General features: G+C 39.7%; 1 protein-coding gene across 1 annotated transcript in view; it reads left to right on the top strand.

Annotated features, from left to right (window-relative positions):
* The window catches only part of Abcb5 (ATP binding cassette subfamily B member 5), a 100,222-nt gene that overhangs the window by 24,588 nt on the left and 55,593 nt on the right, over positions 1–20,041 (top strand). Inside the window, exons 6-14 of the mRNA XM_031356875.1 lie at positions 531–722; positions 808–979; positions 4,541–4,665; positions 4,778–4,955; positions 7,028–7,141; positions 7,670–7,780; positions 10,951–11,076; positions 12,227–12,430; positions 19,026–19,196. Of these exons, the coding sequence (XP_031212735.1) occupies positions 531–722; positions 808–979; positions 4,541–4,665; positions 4,778–4,955; positions 7,028–7,141; positions 7,670–7,780; positions 10,951–11,076; positions 12,227–12,430; positions 19,026–19,196 (1,393 nt within the window). The remainder of the gene's footprint in view (positions 1–530; positions 723–807; positions 980–4,540; positions 4,666–4,777; positions 4,956–7,027; positions 7,142–7,669; positions 7,781–10,950; positions 11,077–12,226; positions 12,431–19,025; positions 19,197–20,041) is intronic.

The raw sequence follows: 20,041 nt of genomic DNA, 5'->3' as shown, positions 1-20,041 counted from the left end.
TTGGAGGGGAAACTGGGAATGGAGAAATTTACATGTAAATAAAGAAAATATCTAAAAGAAAAAAAACTACTTTCAATTAATTATCCTTCTGTATTATATTGAGTTCTAAAATGACCACCCACAGAGTTTAACATTGGATTTTAGAATATGTGGTATTTCCTGTCAGTTATTTATGAATAGGAACATTTTCCCCCTCCTGTTCACCTGCACCTATCTTAGTTACTTCAATGTAATTTTCCCACTTGAAGGTATGATAAATACTAAAAGAAGATAGAATAAAGATGTTTTAAAGTACTAATTTCTACCAATAATGTCAAAGATATGATCTGGATGTCTTAAGGGAAATTTCAGAATATTATTCAATATTTGCTCATTCTGTCATGGGTGATTTCTATATTCCAAAATAAATTTTACCAAATATTAGATTTCTTTTCTATTTTTGGTAGCATTGTTGGTGATGGTTTTTGCTTTGTTTGTCTTACTTGGGGGAAAGCTGTGTTCCTGCCTAATGTTCAGTCATCTTCCTTCAGGTTGACTCTATATTATATTGGAATAGGAGCAGCTGCCCTCGTTTTTGGCTACGTGCAGATTTCCTTCTGGGTCATAACTGCAGACCGGCAAACCACAAGAATCCGAAAACAGTTTTTTCATTCAATTTTGGCACAAGATATCAGCTGGTTTGATGGCAGTGACATCTGTGAACTTAACACCCGCATGACTGGGTAAGGGAAGGAAAAGGGTCTCTGTGGCCTTGGTGTGAACATACAGCCTGTGTGTAACTGAACCACCGGAACTTCTCTGTTGCAGTGACATCAGCAAACTCTGTGATGGTATTGGAGATAAGATCCCTCTGATGTTTCAGAACTTATCTGGGTTTTCTATTGGCCTGGTGATAAGCTTGATAAAGAGCTGGAAACTCTCCCTGGTGGTTCTGTCTACATCTCCTTTCATAATGGCTTCATCAGCACTGTGCTCTAGGGTAAGCAAGCTAGTCCCGGTCCTGGCAGCAGAAGAAGGAGCACAGTGGTTACCAAATCTGCAAGAGAGGGCTACTTCTGTTTTATTTTGCCTATCTCAGATATAAGACAGCTTATCAGCCTCTGATCTTTTAATCAATAATCACCTTTATGTCTTTAAATTACATAGTTAGCATTTGATTGTTCATTAATATCTCACTAACAGAAAAAAATAGTCTAGTACTGCTTCAAATGATAACACAGATAGAGGATGATGACATTACACATTGGACATTTAGCTGTTGCAGGGGGAGCCTTGTATGTTCTAAATCCCCCCAATGAAGGCATTGTAGTTCACTGTACTGGGTAGAAGAGAAGGAAAGATCCTCAATTAGCACCCTTAAAGTGCCGTTTGATAGCAGTCGCCTCACAGTTTACACTGTGCATATCTTTAAATGATTTAGAAAATGTGTTAACATCTAAGTAAACATGATTCAGCTCTTTAAACAAATTTGTATTTGCATTCTCAATTGCATTCTGAGAAGTATTCTGAGAAGTATTGTAAACAAGATAATAATCTTGTTTACAATCTGGTGAAAGTGAGTGAGTGTATGTGTGTGTGTATGTGTGTGTGTGTGTGTGTATTCATCCTCCAGCAGTCCAAGTATCCCTAATAGTTCTCAAAATCATATCTCCTCAGTTGTCCAGTGTATGTGCCCACTTCATCAAAGGCATTGTGCTTTTAATTTTGTAATACTCAATTTTCAAGAATAAAATCCATAAAATTTCCTGGTTCACTTGCTATCAGGATAATACAAGTTCATTCAAAGATTTTTAGCAATGAAAATATGCTGTAGTTGACTGTTTTCTTAAAAGGAAGCTTGGATATTCAGACAACAGATCTTTTTAAAAGTTTTCTACTAGCATTTATTAATTGTACATAACAATGAGATTCATTCATACCAGTATAAAATGTATTTTATCACATTCTCCCCATTGCCTTTCTTGTTGTTCCACCCACTCTCACTCTCGTTCTCTTCCTCTTCTGGACTAATCACCCTTCTCCTTTCATGTCTTTTGTGCCTGTGACTCAATATGTTTCGATAGGTTATTCACAGGCATGTGAGTGAGTGGTTGCTTAGAGGAACATAGACACCCTAGCAAAGGCTATCCCACTGAAGAGCATTAGGCAGCAGATCTATGATAGTCTGGTTTCTCGTGTTGACCTTGTAATCCTCATCTTTATCTTAAGCTTGCATGAAATGAGGATCACTCAATAGGGGGGAAAAAAGCCCAGAATATGTTACTAAGAGCAGAAACTTATCCTCTCATGCGCAAAGTGGACAGAGTTGTAAAGGAACAGCAGAGGGAATCTAAGTCCCACTGCTATATAAACTGAAGGGAAAGCAAGTGAGAGGGTTAGGGTTCCCCCACAAATGACTAGAGTCATTAGGGTACATGATCTTCTTCAATTCAGTTTAACTTTGGCAAGCATTTGGTAAATATTTAATATGTACAAGGCTTAGTACAATGTGGTGTTGCCCTCCAGTGATCTAGTGTAGAGTTATCTTTGCTAAGTAAACTCAGAAAATGATTAGCTGTTCTGACTAGTTTTATATCAAGTTGACACAAGCTAGAGTCATCAGAGAGGAAGGAGCCTCAAGTGAGAAAATGCTCCGATAGATCTGGCTTTAAGGCATTTTCTTAATTAGTGATCAATGGGGAGGACCATCCGGTTGTGGATGGTGCTACCCCTGTGCTGATTGTCCTGGATTCTATAAGAAAGCAGACTGGCAAGCCAGTAAGCAGCACCCTTCCATGGGCTCTGTATGAGCTCCTGCCCCCAGGTTCGTGCCCTGTGTGAATTCCTGCCCTCACTGCTTTTGATGATAAACTGTTATACAGAACTATGAACAAAATAAACCCTTTCCTCCCTGAGTAGGCTATGGCCATGGTATTCCATCCCAGCAATGGTAGCCCTAATTGTCATATTAATTAGTATTCAGTTTGTGCCAGTTTATGCCATCCGGTGACATCACCAGCCACACAAGGTTCTTCTACACCAAATCAACTCCAGTTGTATAGAATGAACTTTGGTATTTTGGAAACAAATGGTTTGTTACATGAGTAGGCAAGACAAAACTCCCAGCTTTTATGTGGTCCTGTTGTTTTTCCCTTTCACAGAACTGTTTTACTAATAAAACTCCAAGGGATTGACAAATGGATTATAATAAAGAAAGAGGTACCTACTACTTTAGATTTTATAAGAAATCAGATAATCCCACCTACTGTCCACAACAGGTGGTGTCTCCTTTTTTCTTTTTAAGTCTGACCTTTGAGTGTTGAAAGATAAAACATTTACTGACCATATTCCAGCATAAATGAATAGTAATGGCTTCAGGACCATTCTCCATTTATAAGAGAAGTGAATTTCCTCTTCCTGCCATAGTCCTGTGACCTAACCCCCCTGAATCCTTCCTTTTGTACATAATTACAAATCAATTCAAGTCAGGCTCACTAATTTTCAATGTCCATGAGACAAATAATGTTTAAGTCAAATATTTCCCCATTGTACCAGTAAAACTACCGACATCTGAAAGTTTTTAAAATACAGAGAGTCCAGTGAAACTTAACTGGTAGAAGAAAAATTCAGATAAGAATTTAAATGCTCGGTAATGAGAAGCTGCTTGGATTTCAGATTATGTGAGAGTTAAGTACTTTCTAAAGCCTCACTCTCCCTGGTTCTCTATTGGTTAACGCCCTAGCTTCCTTTCCTGCTGCTGTGAAAATCTACTCTGACAAGGGCAACTTGGGAAAGGAAGGGTTTGTTTTAGCTCATAGTTCCAGGATACAGTCCATCACAGCAGGGAAGTCAAGAGCAGAGGGAGAAAAAAATGTGTGCATGCATGTTTTCAGCTCTCTTCTATCCTACACAACTTAGGATCTCCTACCAAAGGAATCAGTTCATCTGTAATGGGTAGGTCTCCCCACCTCAATTAATATAATTAATTATCCTCAATTAATCCATTGTCTGGATTCAGACAATGCTCAACAAATATTCTCACAGACCAGGCTGATCTAATTCTAGATTTGTTGAGCTGACAACTAAAACTAACCATCAGAGTCCGTTTTATGATGTTGTGGCACAAATAACAAGGATGCAGTTTTATTTTGGTCCTGCCCTGACAGGGTCAGGTATTGTGGTGCTGAGGTAGGACACAGTGTCAGACAAAGGTCAAAGGCTGATGACCCCAGGCTTTTAACTCTCTCTTATTGTTCTGGGGACTACAAGCTGATGGCTTCTGGCAATTTGGGGTTCATAATCTGTTTTAATCCACCTTGACAGAAAGGTGAGAGTGAGTCCATGGTGGATGAAGAGTGTGACTGGACTTCCCACCTCCAAAGACCAGGAAGTAGAGAAAGAGTAAAGCCAGATGTGAACTCTAACCCACCTGTAATAGCCTATGTCCATCAGCTAGAACCCATTCCTGACTCCCCAAAAGTGATACCACCAGTTGAGCCAGCCTCTGAGGAACATTTCAAATCATAGCGATTCATTCTAACAGTGGTTGTGCTTGTTACAGATGGTTATCTCATTGACCAGTAAGGAGCTGGATGCCTATTCCAAAGCTGGGGCTGTGGCTGAAGAAGCCTTGTCATCAATCCAAACAGTCACAGCTTTTGGAGCCCAAGAGAAAGAAATTCAAAGGTCTGTCCTTTTAGTTATGATAAAAAAAAACAAAAACAAAAACAAAAACAAAAAAAACACTTGGTTCTGTTTTCTCCAAAGGCTACTACTACTTGGTGTTTTGCTTTGTAAGGTATACACAGCATTTAAAGGATGCAAAGGATGCTGGCATAAAGAGGGCTATAGCTTCAAAGCTGTCTCTTGGAGCCGTCTACTTCTTTATGAATGGAGCCTATGGACTGGCTTTTTGGTATGGAACCTCCTTGATTTTTGGCGGAGAGCCTGGTTACACCATCGGGACTATTCTTGCTGTAAGTCTTATTTGGAAATAAAGACAGCAGGCTTAGATCATCTTTCCTTACCTAGAGTTTTGTTTTGTTTTGTTTTAAGATATTTTCTTTATTTACATTTCAAATGTAAATGTTATCCCCTTTCTCAGTTTCCCCTCTGAAAACCCCCTATCCCATCCCCCCTCCCCCTACTCACCAACCCACCCATTCCCAATTCTCTGTCCTGGCATTCCCCTATACTGGGGCATAAAGCCTTCACAAGATCAAGGGCCTCTCCTCCCATTGATGAACTACAAGGCCATCCTCTGCTACATATGCAGCTGGAGCCATCCGTCCCTCCATGTATTCTCTTTGGTTGGTGGTTTAGTCCCTGGGAGCTCTGGGGGTATGGGTTGGTTCATATTGTTGTTCCTCCTCTGGGGCTCCGAACCCCTTCAGCTTCTTGATCACTTTCTCTAGCTCCTCCATTGGGGACCCTGTGCTCAGTTCAATAGATGGCTGAGAGAATCCACCTCTATATTTGTCAGGCACTGGCAGAGCCTCTCAGGAGATAGCTATATCAGGCTCCTGTCAACAAGCACTTGTTGGCATCCACAATAGTGTCTAGGTTTGGTGACTGTAAATGGGATGGATCCCCAGGTGGGGTAGTCTCTGGATGGCCTTTCCTTTAGTCTCTGCTCCAAAATTTACTTTGAATGAGGATGATTACCTTCTCACGATTTGCATGTACTTTTAAATTCTAATATGTGTATGTGTGTATAACAAGATTTATTCATCTAACATGTTTTGTGTCCTCATTGTGACAAGCATTGTGCTTTTAGAAGAATTATAATTGAATTCCTCACTAATAAATACAGTTTTCTTAATCTAGCACTAAAAATGGCCAATTTGTACTGAAGCATTTCCTCTCAGGTTTCCTGGGATTTGATCACAGTCCACAGATGCTGTCAACTAAAAAGTCCTACAGTAGTTAGATTCCTCTGTTGTATCTCTATCCTTTCCTGCATTTAGCTGAGTTTTGACTGGAGAGGTGGCTCAGTGGTCAATTATGCACTGTTTTTGCAGAGAACCCAAGTTCAGTTCCAGCACCCATGTTGAATGGGGTTAGTTCACAATTGCCTAAAGATTTAGCTCCAACTCCAGAGGACCCAATGTCCTCTGGCCTCCTCTGATGTTTGCATTGGTGTGCAAAAAAACACCCACACAGAGACACATACACAGAAATATTAAGAGAGAGAGAGAGAGAGAGAGAGAGACAGAGAGAGAGAGAGAATGAAAAGCTTCATACAACCCTCTCCAATCTTGCAATCCAGAGTCTTTTAAACTGCTACAGTTATGTATGAACTTGTAAATCATTCCATTAACCTTAAGTCTCTACATCAGAGACATCAGTTCAGGCTTAAAGAGATCTGTCATGATAAGCAAAGGTTCCTTCTCTACAGCTTCCATTTTTGTTTGGTCTTTCCATCTTAGATAGAAGTGTCTTCTTTCAGTTAAATTGATCTTTTAAATTTGAGACTTTCATAGTTAAGGGTCTAAGCTGTTCGTTCATCTCACATGAAGAACTATGAGCTGACATTTTACTCTTTCGTTCCCACATCTGAATGACAGAGAGAAGTGCATGACCTTGTAGAATTCATTCCTTATTTGACCTTTTCCTGTAGAGGCATTTGCTTAAATAAGAACAGTGAGTGACAGGGCAGTTCTAAAAACAGGAGGGAAGCAATATAATGTCTCTGAACTATCACTTCAATCACTCTCTTGCTAAATCTCCCAGTGTTGGTCATAGTAGAGGGAAGGGGCTTGTAGAAGCACACTCAGCTTGTGGGCAGCTTCCTGTGTGGGCCAGCACAGTTCAGCCAGCTCAAAGGTTTCTGGAGCTGAAGACACACAAACTCATGCAGTGGAGAGTCATCCTGAGACTAGGTGAAGACTGCTGGGGCAGCCTGTGTTTTCCTTACAGTCTTCATCCTGTCTTCCATATCTTATTTAAGTCCTCTCATAGTCCATGAGCACAGGCCAAACACATCGCCCAATCCCACTGTCTTCCTTACATCACTATAAGGTGACCATTGTTTACTTTGCTCCTGTAGGTTTTCTTCAGTGTGATCCATAGTAGTTACTGCATTGGATCTGTAGCCCCTCACCTGGAAACCTTCACTGTAGCCAGAGGAGCCGCCTTTAATATTTTCCAGGTTATTGATAAGGTAGGAGATCTCACCACATTCCTTACTGCAAGAAGGAACCTGAAAGACAGGCACATTCAACTCACTAAAAGCACAGGGTGGCTAAAATCTACACATTGGTCATTTGATTATAGAATGAAAGATTGTGATTATTAACTTTTGTGGGGGAATTTTTTTTTTTTTTTCTGAAAACTGTGTCTGCTTGGTGGTGGTGGCATACACCTTTAATCTTAGCACTCAGAAGGCAGAAGCAAGTGGATCTCTGTGAGTTTGAGGCTAGCCTGGTCTTCAGAACAAGTTTCAGCCAGGGCTATATATCTCAAAAAAAAAAAAAAAAAAAAAAAAAAAACCAAAAAACAAAAAACAAAAAAAGAAAGAAGAAAGAAAGAAAGAAAGAGAAAAGACAAAACTTCATGTGTAGTTTCATGTACTTCTAAAAACAGAAAAGAGATTTTAAGAGAACTTTAGGGTCCATCTCTAAACTATTCTAGGATAGAGGCAGTGTCAGCTTGACCCTTTAAAGCATAACAATCTCTTTGTTTTTCCAAGAAACCGAATATAGATAACTTTTCAACAGCTGGATATGTACCTGAGTGTATAGAAGGAAACATAGAATTTAAAAACGTTTCTTTCAGCTATCCATCAAGACCTTCTGTCAAGGTATGTTAAATACAGTTTCATTCTTCCATTTTCTGACATTGTCTTCCGGCCAGAATCTTCTGTTGTGGCAACTTTTTTAAAGATTCTTTTGTTCATGTATGTGTGGTATGTGACTATATGCATGTTAACCTGTGAGACTGTGCATGTACATGTGCACATGTACCAGGTCAGAGATCAACATTTGGTGTCCTCTGTGATCAGCCTCCACCTTCCATATTAAGGAAGTGTCTCTCACTTGGACTGGAAGCTCAGCAGTTCAGCCAGTTTGCTAGCCAGTTTGCTAGCCCATTTGCCACAGGATCCCCTGCTGCTACTTTCCACCCTAGGATTGCAGATGGGCTGCTTCCACTTCTTCCAGAATTGGTATGAGCGCTCCGGAGTTGAACTACAATCCTCACAGTTGCATGCCAAGTACTTGCCCAGTGAACCATCTCCCCATCCGTTCTTTGCGATGATTTTGACCCAGATTTTGTCCTTAAAGAATCTAGGCAGGCTGGGCAGTGGTGGTGCACACCTTTAATCCCAGCACTTGGAAGGCAGAGGCACGCGGATTTCTGAGTTCTAGACAGTATGGTTTACAGAGTGAGTTCCAGGACAGCCAGGGCTATACAGAGAAAACCTGTCTCAAAAAACCAAAAAGATTTTTAAAAAACGAAAAGAAAGAAAGAAAGAAAGCAGACTGACAAGCAAGGGGCCAATATATCTGGATATTGTTGGCCTTGTGGTTTAATAATAAAGATGCGGAGACATCTGTATAGTATAAGGCTGCTGGCCTGTTTGCTGCGCAGTCTTACAGCTAGCCCATATAACTTAAGCTGACTTCTCCGGCCATTTGGCTCTCTCTCTGCTCTACCTCAGGACCTTGCAACCTTTCTGTTTCTCTCCCAGTCCTTCAGACAGTCCTCCTGCCATTCCTCCTTCCCACCCTCCTGCCTATTATGCAAAAAAAACCCTTCCTTTTCGTCCAGTTGGCCTGGGGGGAGGGTTGGAAGGTATGTGTGACCTTCCCCCCACCGTAGCTTGCTGTTCTCTTGGGTCCGGTTACGAAGCAACAAACATTTACATATCCTGCTAGCCTGGTGCTGCCGACCTTGCAATTAACAATTGAGAATACAAGAACAAACATTACAACACGTGTGGAAGTGGGTTATCCCAACGTGGGTTATGTGGAACAGTGATTTATATTTTCCTTCCTCTCTCCTATACTTGACCTCTAGGCCTTTTTAACTGTTTCCTCCACTCTCCTTTGCTGATTTGTCTTTGATTGATGCTGCCACCTACTGGTAGTGCCGGGATATTATCCAGCTGTATTGAACTAATTCCTTTGAATCTGGGAATTTCCAACCTTTAGATGTGTACCTGTTAGGCCTTCCCTCTCCCACCTTTGGGGCTTCTACTGCATGCGCAATTGTATCTTAGATACCCTTCCTCTCACTCCCCACACTCTCACTCACACACACAGGCACACGTACATAACCTGTGTCCGTGCACATACACTTATGAAAACACAGAATCTGTCCCATTCTAATCACTCAGTCTTTAATAGTTCTAAGGAGACTCAAACTAGCTAATGTCCAGCCCACTGCCCTCTTGGAGTGCACTCAACAAACTAATCTTTTAAAAACAAATAATTCTTGGGAAATTATGCCTGCCTCTCCTATTAAATTTATTTGTTCCCTCCGCTACCCACCCTCAAAAGTAGCATTGTTAAGGATTACAAAAGACAGCTCCTAAAAAAAATACGTTTTTAGGATAAAAGAAGGGGAGACAAAATTTTAAGTAAAACAGATGAGATTTCTAATGCTATCAACTTCTAATGTGCCGTATAGAATTTGCATTAAAAGTAATGTGCCCACTCCTTTCTCTGTTTTTTCTCTGACCAATATTTTTACTGAAATTCTCTCCTCAGAGCCTTTTGCTTATGACATGTTTGTCACCATTGTTGTCTGTTTTTTTGCCTTTTCTCCTGCATTTTTTTATTTTTATTTTTTTTAAGATTTATTTATTTTATGAATATGAGTACACTTTAGCTATATAGATGGTTGTGAGTCTCCATGTGGTTGCTGGGAATTGAATTTAGGACCTGCTCACTCTGGCCCAAATATCTATTTATGATTGTAAATAAGTACACTGTAGCTGTCTTCAGACACAACAGAAGAGGGTATCAGATCTCATTATGGGTGGTTGTGAACTACCATGTGGTTGCTGGGATTTGAACTCAGGACCTTCGGAAGAGTAATCAGTTGAATATACATTTAGGCTGGCTTTTGGGACCCTGAGCACCAGTTGTGCTAATAATGCCCCCGGTCATGCTCACTGGGTTCTAAACACTTATTGTTTCTTTACTTTGAAGCTGGGTTTTCACTAGGACCCCAGGCAAACTCTTGACTAGCATATGCTACCATATCTGAGTAAACAATTGTCTTTAACTAATTTGTGTGTCTGTGCGGGAGCAGGAAAGGAGGGGGCATGCCATTTTGCACTGGTGAAGGTTAAGAACAGCTTAGCTTTCAAGACTTGGTTTTCCACTTCCAACTTGCTATTTTGAATGCACCTTGTAAAAAATATTAGACCTATTCTAAAGGGGAACTTTCCTAAGTAACTCAATCACTTGTCAAGATTCCACTTGTTACAAAGTAAAAGATAAAATATTAATTTTGTTGTCATAAGATTCGTGTAAGTTAAAAATGTGAAGTTTGCAGGCTTGGTAGATGGGGAAAACTCATGATGTGAACATGGAGCCTCCATGTGCATGCACACACACACACACACAATGTGTATCTGCACACATGTAAACATGGAAAGAGGAAGGGAGCAAGGAAGAGAGGGGGAAGAAGGAAAGAGAAGGCAATGGAGGATGAGTATGAGCAAGATGTTTTATACAAACATATGGCAATGTCACAATGAAACATAATTTTTTACAATTAAAATATGCTAATGAAAATGTGACATTTTCTGTGGCTAGATAACTCTTAAATTAAATCTATGTGTAAGGAAAATTTTAAATACTTTACTCCCAAACTGTGTATTACTATACAAATAAATATAAGATCTAAATTGTTTTCATGTGCCACATAATAATTTTTGTTTATAATTGCAAATTCATTGTTGACTGTATGTACGTAATTGTTTATCATTCCTAACTGTATCATTTTCTGTGCATATAACAGATTCTGAAAGGTCTCAATCTCAAGATTAAGGCTGGAGAGACAGTAGCTTTGGTTGGTCCCAGTGGCAGTGGCAAGAGTACAACAGTCCAGCTTCTGCAGAGGCTGTATGACCCCGAAGAAGGCTGTGTAAGTGCAGACTGCTAGAAAAAATCATGTAGGAGAGGCTGGGGAGATGGTTCAGTGTTTCAGAGCTTGCTGCATCCCCAGCACCTACATAAAACTTGTGACTTGCACATCTGCAATCCCAGTGCCAGAGAAGTGGATCTCTGAGGCTTGCTGACCAGAAAATGTGGATGAATTGGTGAGCTCCAGGTTCCCTATGAAATCCTATCTCAAAAATTAAAGAGGAAACTGATCCAGGAAGAGACCTAACCACTGAACCACTGGCACCTAAGCACACGTATGAACATCCCAAACACTGGTCCTTATGCACACATGTGCACATACTCAAACACTGATCCCTATGCACACATGTGCACATGCCCAAACACTGGTCCCTATGCACACATGTGCACATACTCAAACACTGGCCCTTATGCACATGTGCACACATAACCAAACACTGTTTGCTACACACACACACACACATAGCATGCATACACATGAGCATGTATACATGTACACAAAAAGAAAAAAAAACTAATTCTTAATGTTTCTACTCAACACTGACTATAGTGTCTTTAGAAGAAAGCTTGTTTAGAAGTCTGCAGGCCTGAGTTTATGTTAATAGTGACTAAATTACTGGATCAGTGTAAAAAAGTACCAGTTCTCACATAAATGCTAGGGTTGTGAGGAATGGATTCTCTGATGGCCACATCCAACTCTGTCCCTGGAATGTGTTGAGGTGACTGTGCTAACTAAGAAGACAGAGAAGGAACTTTTACCTTTTGTGATTGAATAAGGCATTGAGAAATAAAAAGGCTAGCACCTTATAGACACCATCAGTCTTAAAACAACAAAGTTGATGGTATCTGCCTATATAACATTTGCAGCACCTACAGTGTTTGTGTATGTCTGTCTTACTAACAACCTTATTAATACTTAGTTTGTGGTTTCATGGGATTTAAGTTAATTAAAATTTCTTGAAGATTTGTTAGTTCCAATCTACCAGAAAAAAAAAATCTATTGGTGTTATCCATACCATAAATATGTTTACTAAAATATAGCCAGTATTTGCTGAGATACTACTTCTCGGTTTATTCTTTGGATTAAGAAAACAATTGAAAGCCAAGACCTTGGGCAGCATCATAGCCTGCTTGGTTCTTTGGTATGGCAGATCACGGTAGATGAGAATGACATCCGAGCCCAAAACGTGCGACATTACCGAGAGCAAATTGGAGTGGTCAGACAAGAGCCAGTTCTGTTTGGGACCACCATCGGTAACAATATTAAGTTTGGGCGGGAAGGCGTGAGTGAAGAGGAAATGGAGCAGGCAGCGAGGGAGGCAAACGCCTACGACTTCATAATGGCCTTTCCTAAGGTGAGCATTGTGCTGTCTGGGTTCTCAAAATCCACCCAGAGCACCTGAGTACTCCGCACAGCCTACGGTAGGCTAATTCACATTACACAGTGGGTTAATGTGGAGAGTATTTTAGATGCAGCATCTGCAAAGAGAGGAACGTGCTAAAGTCCAAAAGAAGGAAGACGTCAGTGAAAGGCCAATTGGGAGAGGTAAGTTTACTTTTTCTGCATGTTACTGTACACGAAAAAGAGAAAATAATATCTATGTTAAAGCAGGACAAAGAAATTTGAGAAAATCAGCGCAAGCTGAGAACAAACGTTGGTTTTGTAACTCCATCTAGTGGCTAGTAGTAGAAATGGCGTGCTCACACAAATTGTCAGGACTGGTGTGCTAAGATGAGGGGGACAAGGCTTCTTCTAAAAGTGCAAGGGACAAACACATATTAAAAAATGTAGAACTGGCCGGGCAGTGGTGTCGCATGCCTTTAATCCCAGCACTTGGGAGGCAGAAGCAGGTGGATTTCTGAGTTCGAGGCCAGCCTGGTCTACAGCGTGAGTTCCAGGTCAGCCAGGGTTATACAGAGAAACTTTGTCTCAAAAAACCAAAAACAAACAAACAAACAAAAAACCAACAAAACAAAGCAAAACAAAAAAATGTAGAAGTGTAAAAAGATGTGATAAATTTGAAATTCTTGACAGCAAAACAAGTATTAATGAACATGGTGTAATAGTTTTTAAACCATTTACCTATGTTTCCTGAAGTTTAAGTTCATTAGAACCACCTGATAATTGTAGTTGTGCCCAATAAGATATAAAAAACTTACACTTGAAATTAAATTACATTTACAATCCATCATTTGAGAGTCACAATAACAAAAGCCTTAATTTTGAAGGACATACTTAAAAACCACACTGTGTACATTGTAACAAAATAACTGACTCTTTTTTAAAAATAATGTTTATTATGCTGTGATTTAACGTAGTGATTATCATAGCATGAAGGCCAGCAAGATCATTCAGGGCTTGAAGGTTACTTTCCTTGGTTGGGAAGCAGCACATTGCCTTTTGTTGGTCTTTTATTCCTTTCAGTGAATTTCCTCAAATGCACAGTGCTCTCCTGCCTCTCACTTAGAATTCAAGAGCATTTCCATGTACTCTTCAACCTGACTCTCCAAGTTGATATTTACTTTACTAAAAGTACATGTATAAACAAAAATGCCCTTTGCTGTAAATTTAATAGTAAGTCACAATGCTGTAATCCAAAGAATAAAAGAAGAAACTAAAGGTTAGTGTGGTGAATGCCAATGTTCACAGGCATACTCACTGTGGGGGGAGGGGGAGGGGAGAGAAGGTGAGAAAGGGGAGAACAGGAAGTAAGTTGGCCTTAAGGGAAACTGTGAACCTCCTTGTACCTGTGGAAGAGGAAGGGTCAGCCCCTTCAAAGACACAAACTGCCAAACAAACTCAAGAGAAAGCAAATAAAGAGCCCAAACTTTCTTACAAATCAACTAAATTTTTAAATAGAGATAAAAGTTATTAAAAATTTTAAAGCACTCAGAAGTCTTCAAAATAAAATTTCCTTAAGAATACATTTAACAAAAGATTAGCCAAAACAATAAAAGAAGTTCTAAATAAATTGTGCTTTATTTATTAAAGTGTTAGTTGTTTTTAAGTATATTCTTCCCAAGTTAACTTATAAATGTGATTCTTTGCTAATTAGAGAATTCCATGACTGTGTTGTATATGTGTAGAAAGTGATGGATAGACTCCAAAATACCTTTGCATTTATAAAATCAAAATGTGAATATAGAAAAAACATCTTCAAAAACAGAGCAATGCTAGCACGCAGTCACAACACCTGGTTCAAGATAACAACCAATACAATAGTACAGAAACACCTATGGACATGTGCAACAGCATTGCAAACACTCAAAATGGGACCATATATCAATTAAATTTTAGCAAGGCTAGTAGAATTAGTCAGGTGAAAGAAAAAATTTAAGCAAGTGGTACTGGAACAAGATCATCCAATGATGGTTTTTGCATCACACCACACATAAAAATTAATTTGACATATATCTTAAAGCAAAATTTTAGCTTGTGTTTCAAAAATGAAAATGTAGAAGACTACTTAGAGAGCTGAGGCAGGAGAATCATTACCATTTTGAGGCTAGCCCACACTATACAACAAGTACAGAACCAGTCTGAAGTATTTGGTAAGACAGTCTCAAAATAATAATTAATTAATAGATTTAATACCTTAGCAGAAAGAAGAGAATTATGATGTTGAGGTAAGCAAAGAACTCTTAGGAAGCTGTGGACTGCTTGCTAAAGTGTTAACACGGGGGCTACGGAGACAATTCAGCAGTTAACGGCATTTGCTGCTCTTCCAGAAGACTCACATTTGGCTCCTAGTACACATATTGTAACTCTAGTACCAGGGACCACAACTGTCTTCTGGCTTCCCTAGGCACCGAGACACACACAAAGAGGTTTTTTTGGGGGGGAGGGAGTTGGGTTTTTGTTGTTGTTGTTGTTGTTGTTGTTGTTTGGTTGGTTGGCTTGGTTTGGTTTGTAAGGGGCCACGATTAAGAGCACTGACTACTTTTCCAGAAATCCTGAGTTCAATTCCCACCAACTACATGGTGGCTCATGACCATCTAAAATGGGATCTGATGCCCTCTTCTGGTATGTCTGAAGACAGCTACAGTGTACTCATAAAAAAGGAAGGAAGGAAGGAAGGAAGGAAGGAAGGAAGGAAGGAAGGAAGGAAGGAAGGAAGGAAGGAGGGAGGGAAGGTAGAAAGGGAAGGAGGGGAAGAGGGAGGAAGGAAGGAAGAAAAGGAAGAAGGGAAGGAGGGAGAGAGGGAGGAAGGAAGGAAGAAAGGGAGGAAGGAAGAAAGAGAGAGAAAGAAAGAAAGAAGGAATCTTTTTTAAAAGATACTTATTCTTAAAAAAGTATAAACTGTTCAAGTATGTGTGATTGCACTTGTGATCCCAGTATTCAAGATACAGAGGCAGTGGCAGGAAATTGTCAAGTTTGAAAAGAGCCTGGCTGGATAAAATAAGACCATGTCTCAAAAGAGGGGTGAGAATATGGTCAAGATACACTATATACATTTCTGAAAAATAATTTTAAAAAACTGAGACTAAAGGCTGAGGATATAACTTGTGGAATGCACAAGGCCCTGAGCTCCTCCCCCCCAGAGGAGGAAAGAAACAGTAATAAAAAGAAAGATACAAGGGGGAACCAAGTACCCATGGAAGAAGTGGCAGAGATTAACTATGGAGCAGAGACTGAAGGAAAGACAAGCCAGCCTAAATTATAGCCAGTTAGTTATCTCCTGAGAGGCTCTGACAGTACCTGACTAATACAGATGTAGAGGCTCACAGCCATCCATTGAACTGAGTACAGGGTCCCCAGTGAAGGAGTTAGAGAAAGGACCAATGGAGCTGAGGGATTTGCAGCCCCTTAGGACGAAAAACAATATGAACTAAGTAGTACCCTCAGAGCTCCCAGGGTCTCAACCACCAACCAAGGTCTGCACATGGTGGGACTGATAGTTCTGGCAGCGCGTGTATAGTGGAGGATTGCAAATTCGATCATCAATGGGAGGAGAGGATGTCAGCCCTGTGAAGGATCTGTGCCCCAGTGTGGGGGAATGCCAGGGCCAATAAGCAGGAAAGGGTGGGGTGGCAGGCATGGGGAGTGGGGAGGTAGCTGGGGTTTGTTTTTGTTGTTTTTGTTTGTTTCTTTGTTTTTTAGAGGGGAAACTGAGAAGGGAGAAATTTACATGTAAATAAAGAAAATATCTAATAAAAATTTAAAAAATTCATCAAAAAAAGAATATAGAGAAAAAAAAAGAAAGATACAAACTGGATTAAATTAAATTAAATTAAAACCTCTTTCAAAGAATATCATTTAGAAAATAAAAAAGCTAGATATACCATACAAGAAAATGTTTCAAATGTCTCTACCTGACCAGGGCACACACCCAAATTATTTAAAAATTGTTACAATCAGAAACAAAGAAAAACTAAGACTTTAAAAAATAGAACCTCAGGTTTGGCAAAAGATGCACTAAATAACCAATGCACATGTAAAAACTATACATTTTTACTAGTCACCAAGAAAAGCTGAAAAAGCTGCAGTCAGATGTGATTTCATACTTGCAAGAATGGCCAAAATTGAAAAGACTTGCTGAAGTAACTTGGGTGCTAATATAAGCACTTGAACCACCCCTCCCCTCTGAAAAGAGCAGCAGTGGATAACACAGTTTGCCTGCCAGACTGTTAGATATGCCATCAGGACAGCTCACTATTCCTATGTATCATCTTCCACTAGAAAAGAAAACATAATCACAAATTATCTTTTCAATGAATATTCATGGGAGCTTTATTCATAATAATCAAAACTTGGAAATAAGTACCTGGGTGAGTTAACAAGTTATTACCAGATGAAATACAGGGTTCCCAGTTAAATTTAGATGTCAGAGAAACAATGAATTTTTAAGCTTTGATATGTCAATCATTTTCTGAACTTCAAATTTAACTGACCTCAGTAGGGCTGGGAGTGTTTTTGTTTGATGAGGCTGCACCTGGGAGCCCAAGGGAGATTGACATTGTGGGGGACACACCAGCACCGCTCAACAGGTACCACTCAAAAGCATAAACCACTGCCAGGTCATGAGCAGATTTCAAAAGTACCCCTAGCTAAGGAGATATTGGCAAAGGGCACTTAGGAAGGGAAGGTCAGGCTGCTTCAGGGGTGTGGGCTGTGGTAGGAGCCTCTAGCTCCAGCAGATGCTCCTACACCCTGGACTCAGTACAGGACAGAGGGGCAGAGCTTGAATTTGGGAGCAGAAGCTACAAGTGCAGGAGTTGTCATTTGGATGGAATAGGGTCCTAGAGGGTAGACAGAATTTAAATACTTTGTATATATGTAAGAAATCACCAAAGGAAAAACAAAAACAAGAAAAAGAAAACAGAACACCACTACATGAACTGAGGATACAACTCAGGAGAGAGTTTGTCTAGAATGCAAGAAGCCCTGGGTTCGATTCCCAACACCATATAAATCCAGACAGAATGGCTCACACTTGTAATCCCAGCACTTAGGAGGTGGAGGCAGAGTGACTCAAGAACAGTCCAAGGTCATTCTGGGCTGCATAGAAAATCTGAGGCTATCCTCAGCTGCATGAGAACCTGTCTTAAAAAATAATGAATAAATCTGCACTGTCCAAATCAAGTATAACTACTTTGAAGCAAGATCAAGTTTGCACTGAGAAGGACCTGAGAAGATTTTGTAGGTCACTACAAAATTTATCTGCCAAAACCCAACAGGGTTATAGCCATAAAATATGTCAATTACTGTGCATAATTATTCTACAATAAGACTTATTTTTTAAAAAATATTTCACCCTTTTAAAGATTTTTTTATATGTACGAGTGTTTGCCTTCAAGTTTGTCTTCTCACTACATATGTCCATGGAGGTCAGAAGAGGACATCAGATCCTTAAGAACTGAAGTTATAGGTGATTGTGAGCAACAGATGGATTCTAGGAACCAAATGTTGATCCTCTACAGAAGCGGCCAGTGCTCTTAACCACCGAGCCATCACTCCAGTCCCAAGAGCGACCTTTATAAAAATAGGGAAAAAAAATAAGTGTCTAGAAATGGAAGGTTTAGAAAGACTACTTGAACTTCTATCCTTGACGAGAGGTGTGCCATAACCCAATAGAATATGACTAATATGGGCCACAGGTACAAGAAGTTACCCACTATAATATAAAAATATTCAACTAGTTAACAATGTTTTCAACAAGAAATAAATGAATGGAGAAGGCCTTAAATGTTTCCCAAGACTGAAAAATGTTTTTGGAAAAAAATAAAGCTTTTAAAAAAGAAATTGTGATAAGTTTGGTTCAGTCTGTTTGGGTTCTGTGTGTTTGTTTTATTTTTTTCTGAGACAGTGTCTCTCTACAGAGCCCTGCCTGTCTTGAACTCCAGACATAGACCAGACTGGCCTAAACTCCATCTGCCTCTGCCTCCTGAATGGTGGGATTAAAGCTGTACACTGCCACACTTGGTCTTTTGGCTTTGTTTTTGAGTCAGAGTCTCCTGTAGGCCAGGTTGACTTTGGAATCAATGTGCAGTTGAGGATGGCCTTGAACTCCTGGCCATCCTCCCTGTTTCCTCCTCACTAGGCTTATAGGTGGGCACCACTACACCCTGCTAAGTGGAATTCATTTTTGTCTTACTATTTTTCAGAGTCTCCAAAGGATATATCAAATTACCAACAAATACTACTACAGTGAATGCTTCACAGATTTTTTTTAAAAACTATTCTGGGGTCATATAAAAGAGATTCAAAAACTCACTCCAACAAAGAATTTCTCTAAGAATCATTCTTTCCATTTATCTGGTTTGGTCCTAAGTCACCTTTCCCTGTTCTCTTTGCTAGAACTTTCCCTCTGAGATGTTTGTTTTTATAATGATCAAATTAATGATAAAGCAATCATTAAGCTGGTATCAAAGCAGAAATGTGCCTGCCACTTCGACTTCTAATCATTTAACCATCTTTCTGTGTGTTTTTTCCTCTCTATATCTCATTAGAAATTTAATACACTAGTAGGGGAAAAAGGAGCTCAAATGAGTGGAGGCCAGAAACAGAGAATCGCCATTGCTCGAGCGCTAGTTCGAAACCCCAAAATTCTGATCTTAGATGAGGCTACATCTGCCCTCGACACAGAGAGTGAGTCACTTGTTCAAGCTGCACTGGAGAAGGTAAGTGGGCAGAATCATTTGAGTTGCATACTCCTGGTTCACTGTTGTTTTTAAGTAGAAAAAAGTACAGACTTGGGATTCTTTGGATACCAGATAGTAGTTTCCAGAATTCCTCTGGTGTGGATCCAGGATGTTACTTGGAAAAATAAGTCTATAGTTCGCATGTGAACACACACATACACACACACCCCATATATGCAAGCCATCAATCTGTACACCCATCCATTCCAGCAGGTCTCATCTGCCCATAGCAACCACACCCTGATCACAGAAGCAGGAGCTATCTTTTGCTTTGTCCATTCACACTAATGGAATTTTTCTCTCCTCTAACCATTTTTCTTCTTTAATGCTTCCCAAAGGTCATTCTAAAGTCTCTCTGGCTTCAAGACAGTGGGCAGTACTATTTGAGGAAGATAACTTGAAGTCAAGGCTTCTCTATTTGAAGTGAAATTGTGTTAATGTGTAAACAGCTCCTGATAAATAGCAAAGAAAAGATGGCTTCCATACGAAAATGGGCAAAAGATCTGGGCCATTCACAAAACAGAGTTTCACATTTTCACTAATCAGTTGAAAAGTTATTCATCTTCATTATTCATTAGGAAAATATAAATATAAGTTTCAATATAATAACACTCATCTATCAGGCAAAAAAGCATCGACCATTGTTGGTGTAAATAGCATGCTTTCTGGATTTTTCTGCTCCTTGGGCCTCTATAGACTGGGACACCCTATAGCAGCTCCTTTTGAAGTGTACAAATGATAGATATTTATAAATTTGTTCACTAAATAAACACATGAAAGAATCTATATGTTATAGAAAACAAACAAACTAACTAAAGACAACT

The sequence above is a fragment of the Mastomys coucha genome, unplaced genomic scaffold (genome assembly GCF_008632895.1).
Source record: "Mastomys coucha isolate ucsf_1 unplaced genomic scaffold, UCSF_Mcou_1 pScaffold6, whole genome shotgun sequence".
Taxonomy (NCBI): domain Eukaryota; kingdom Metazoa; phylum Chordata; class Mammalia; order Rodentia; family Muridae; genus Mastomys; species Mastomys coucha.
This window is presented reverse-complemented; position numbering and strand designations above follow the sequence as displayed.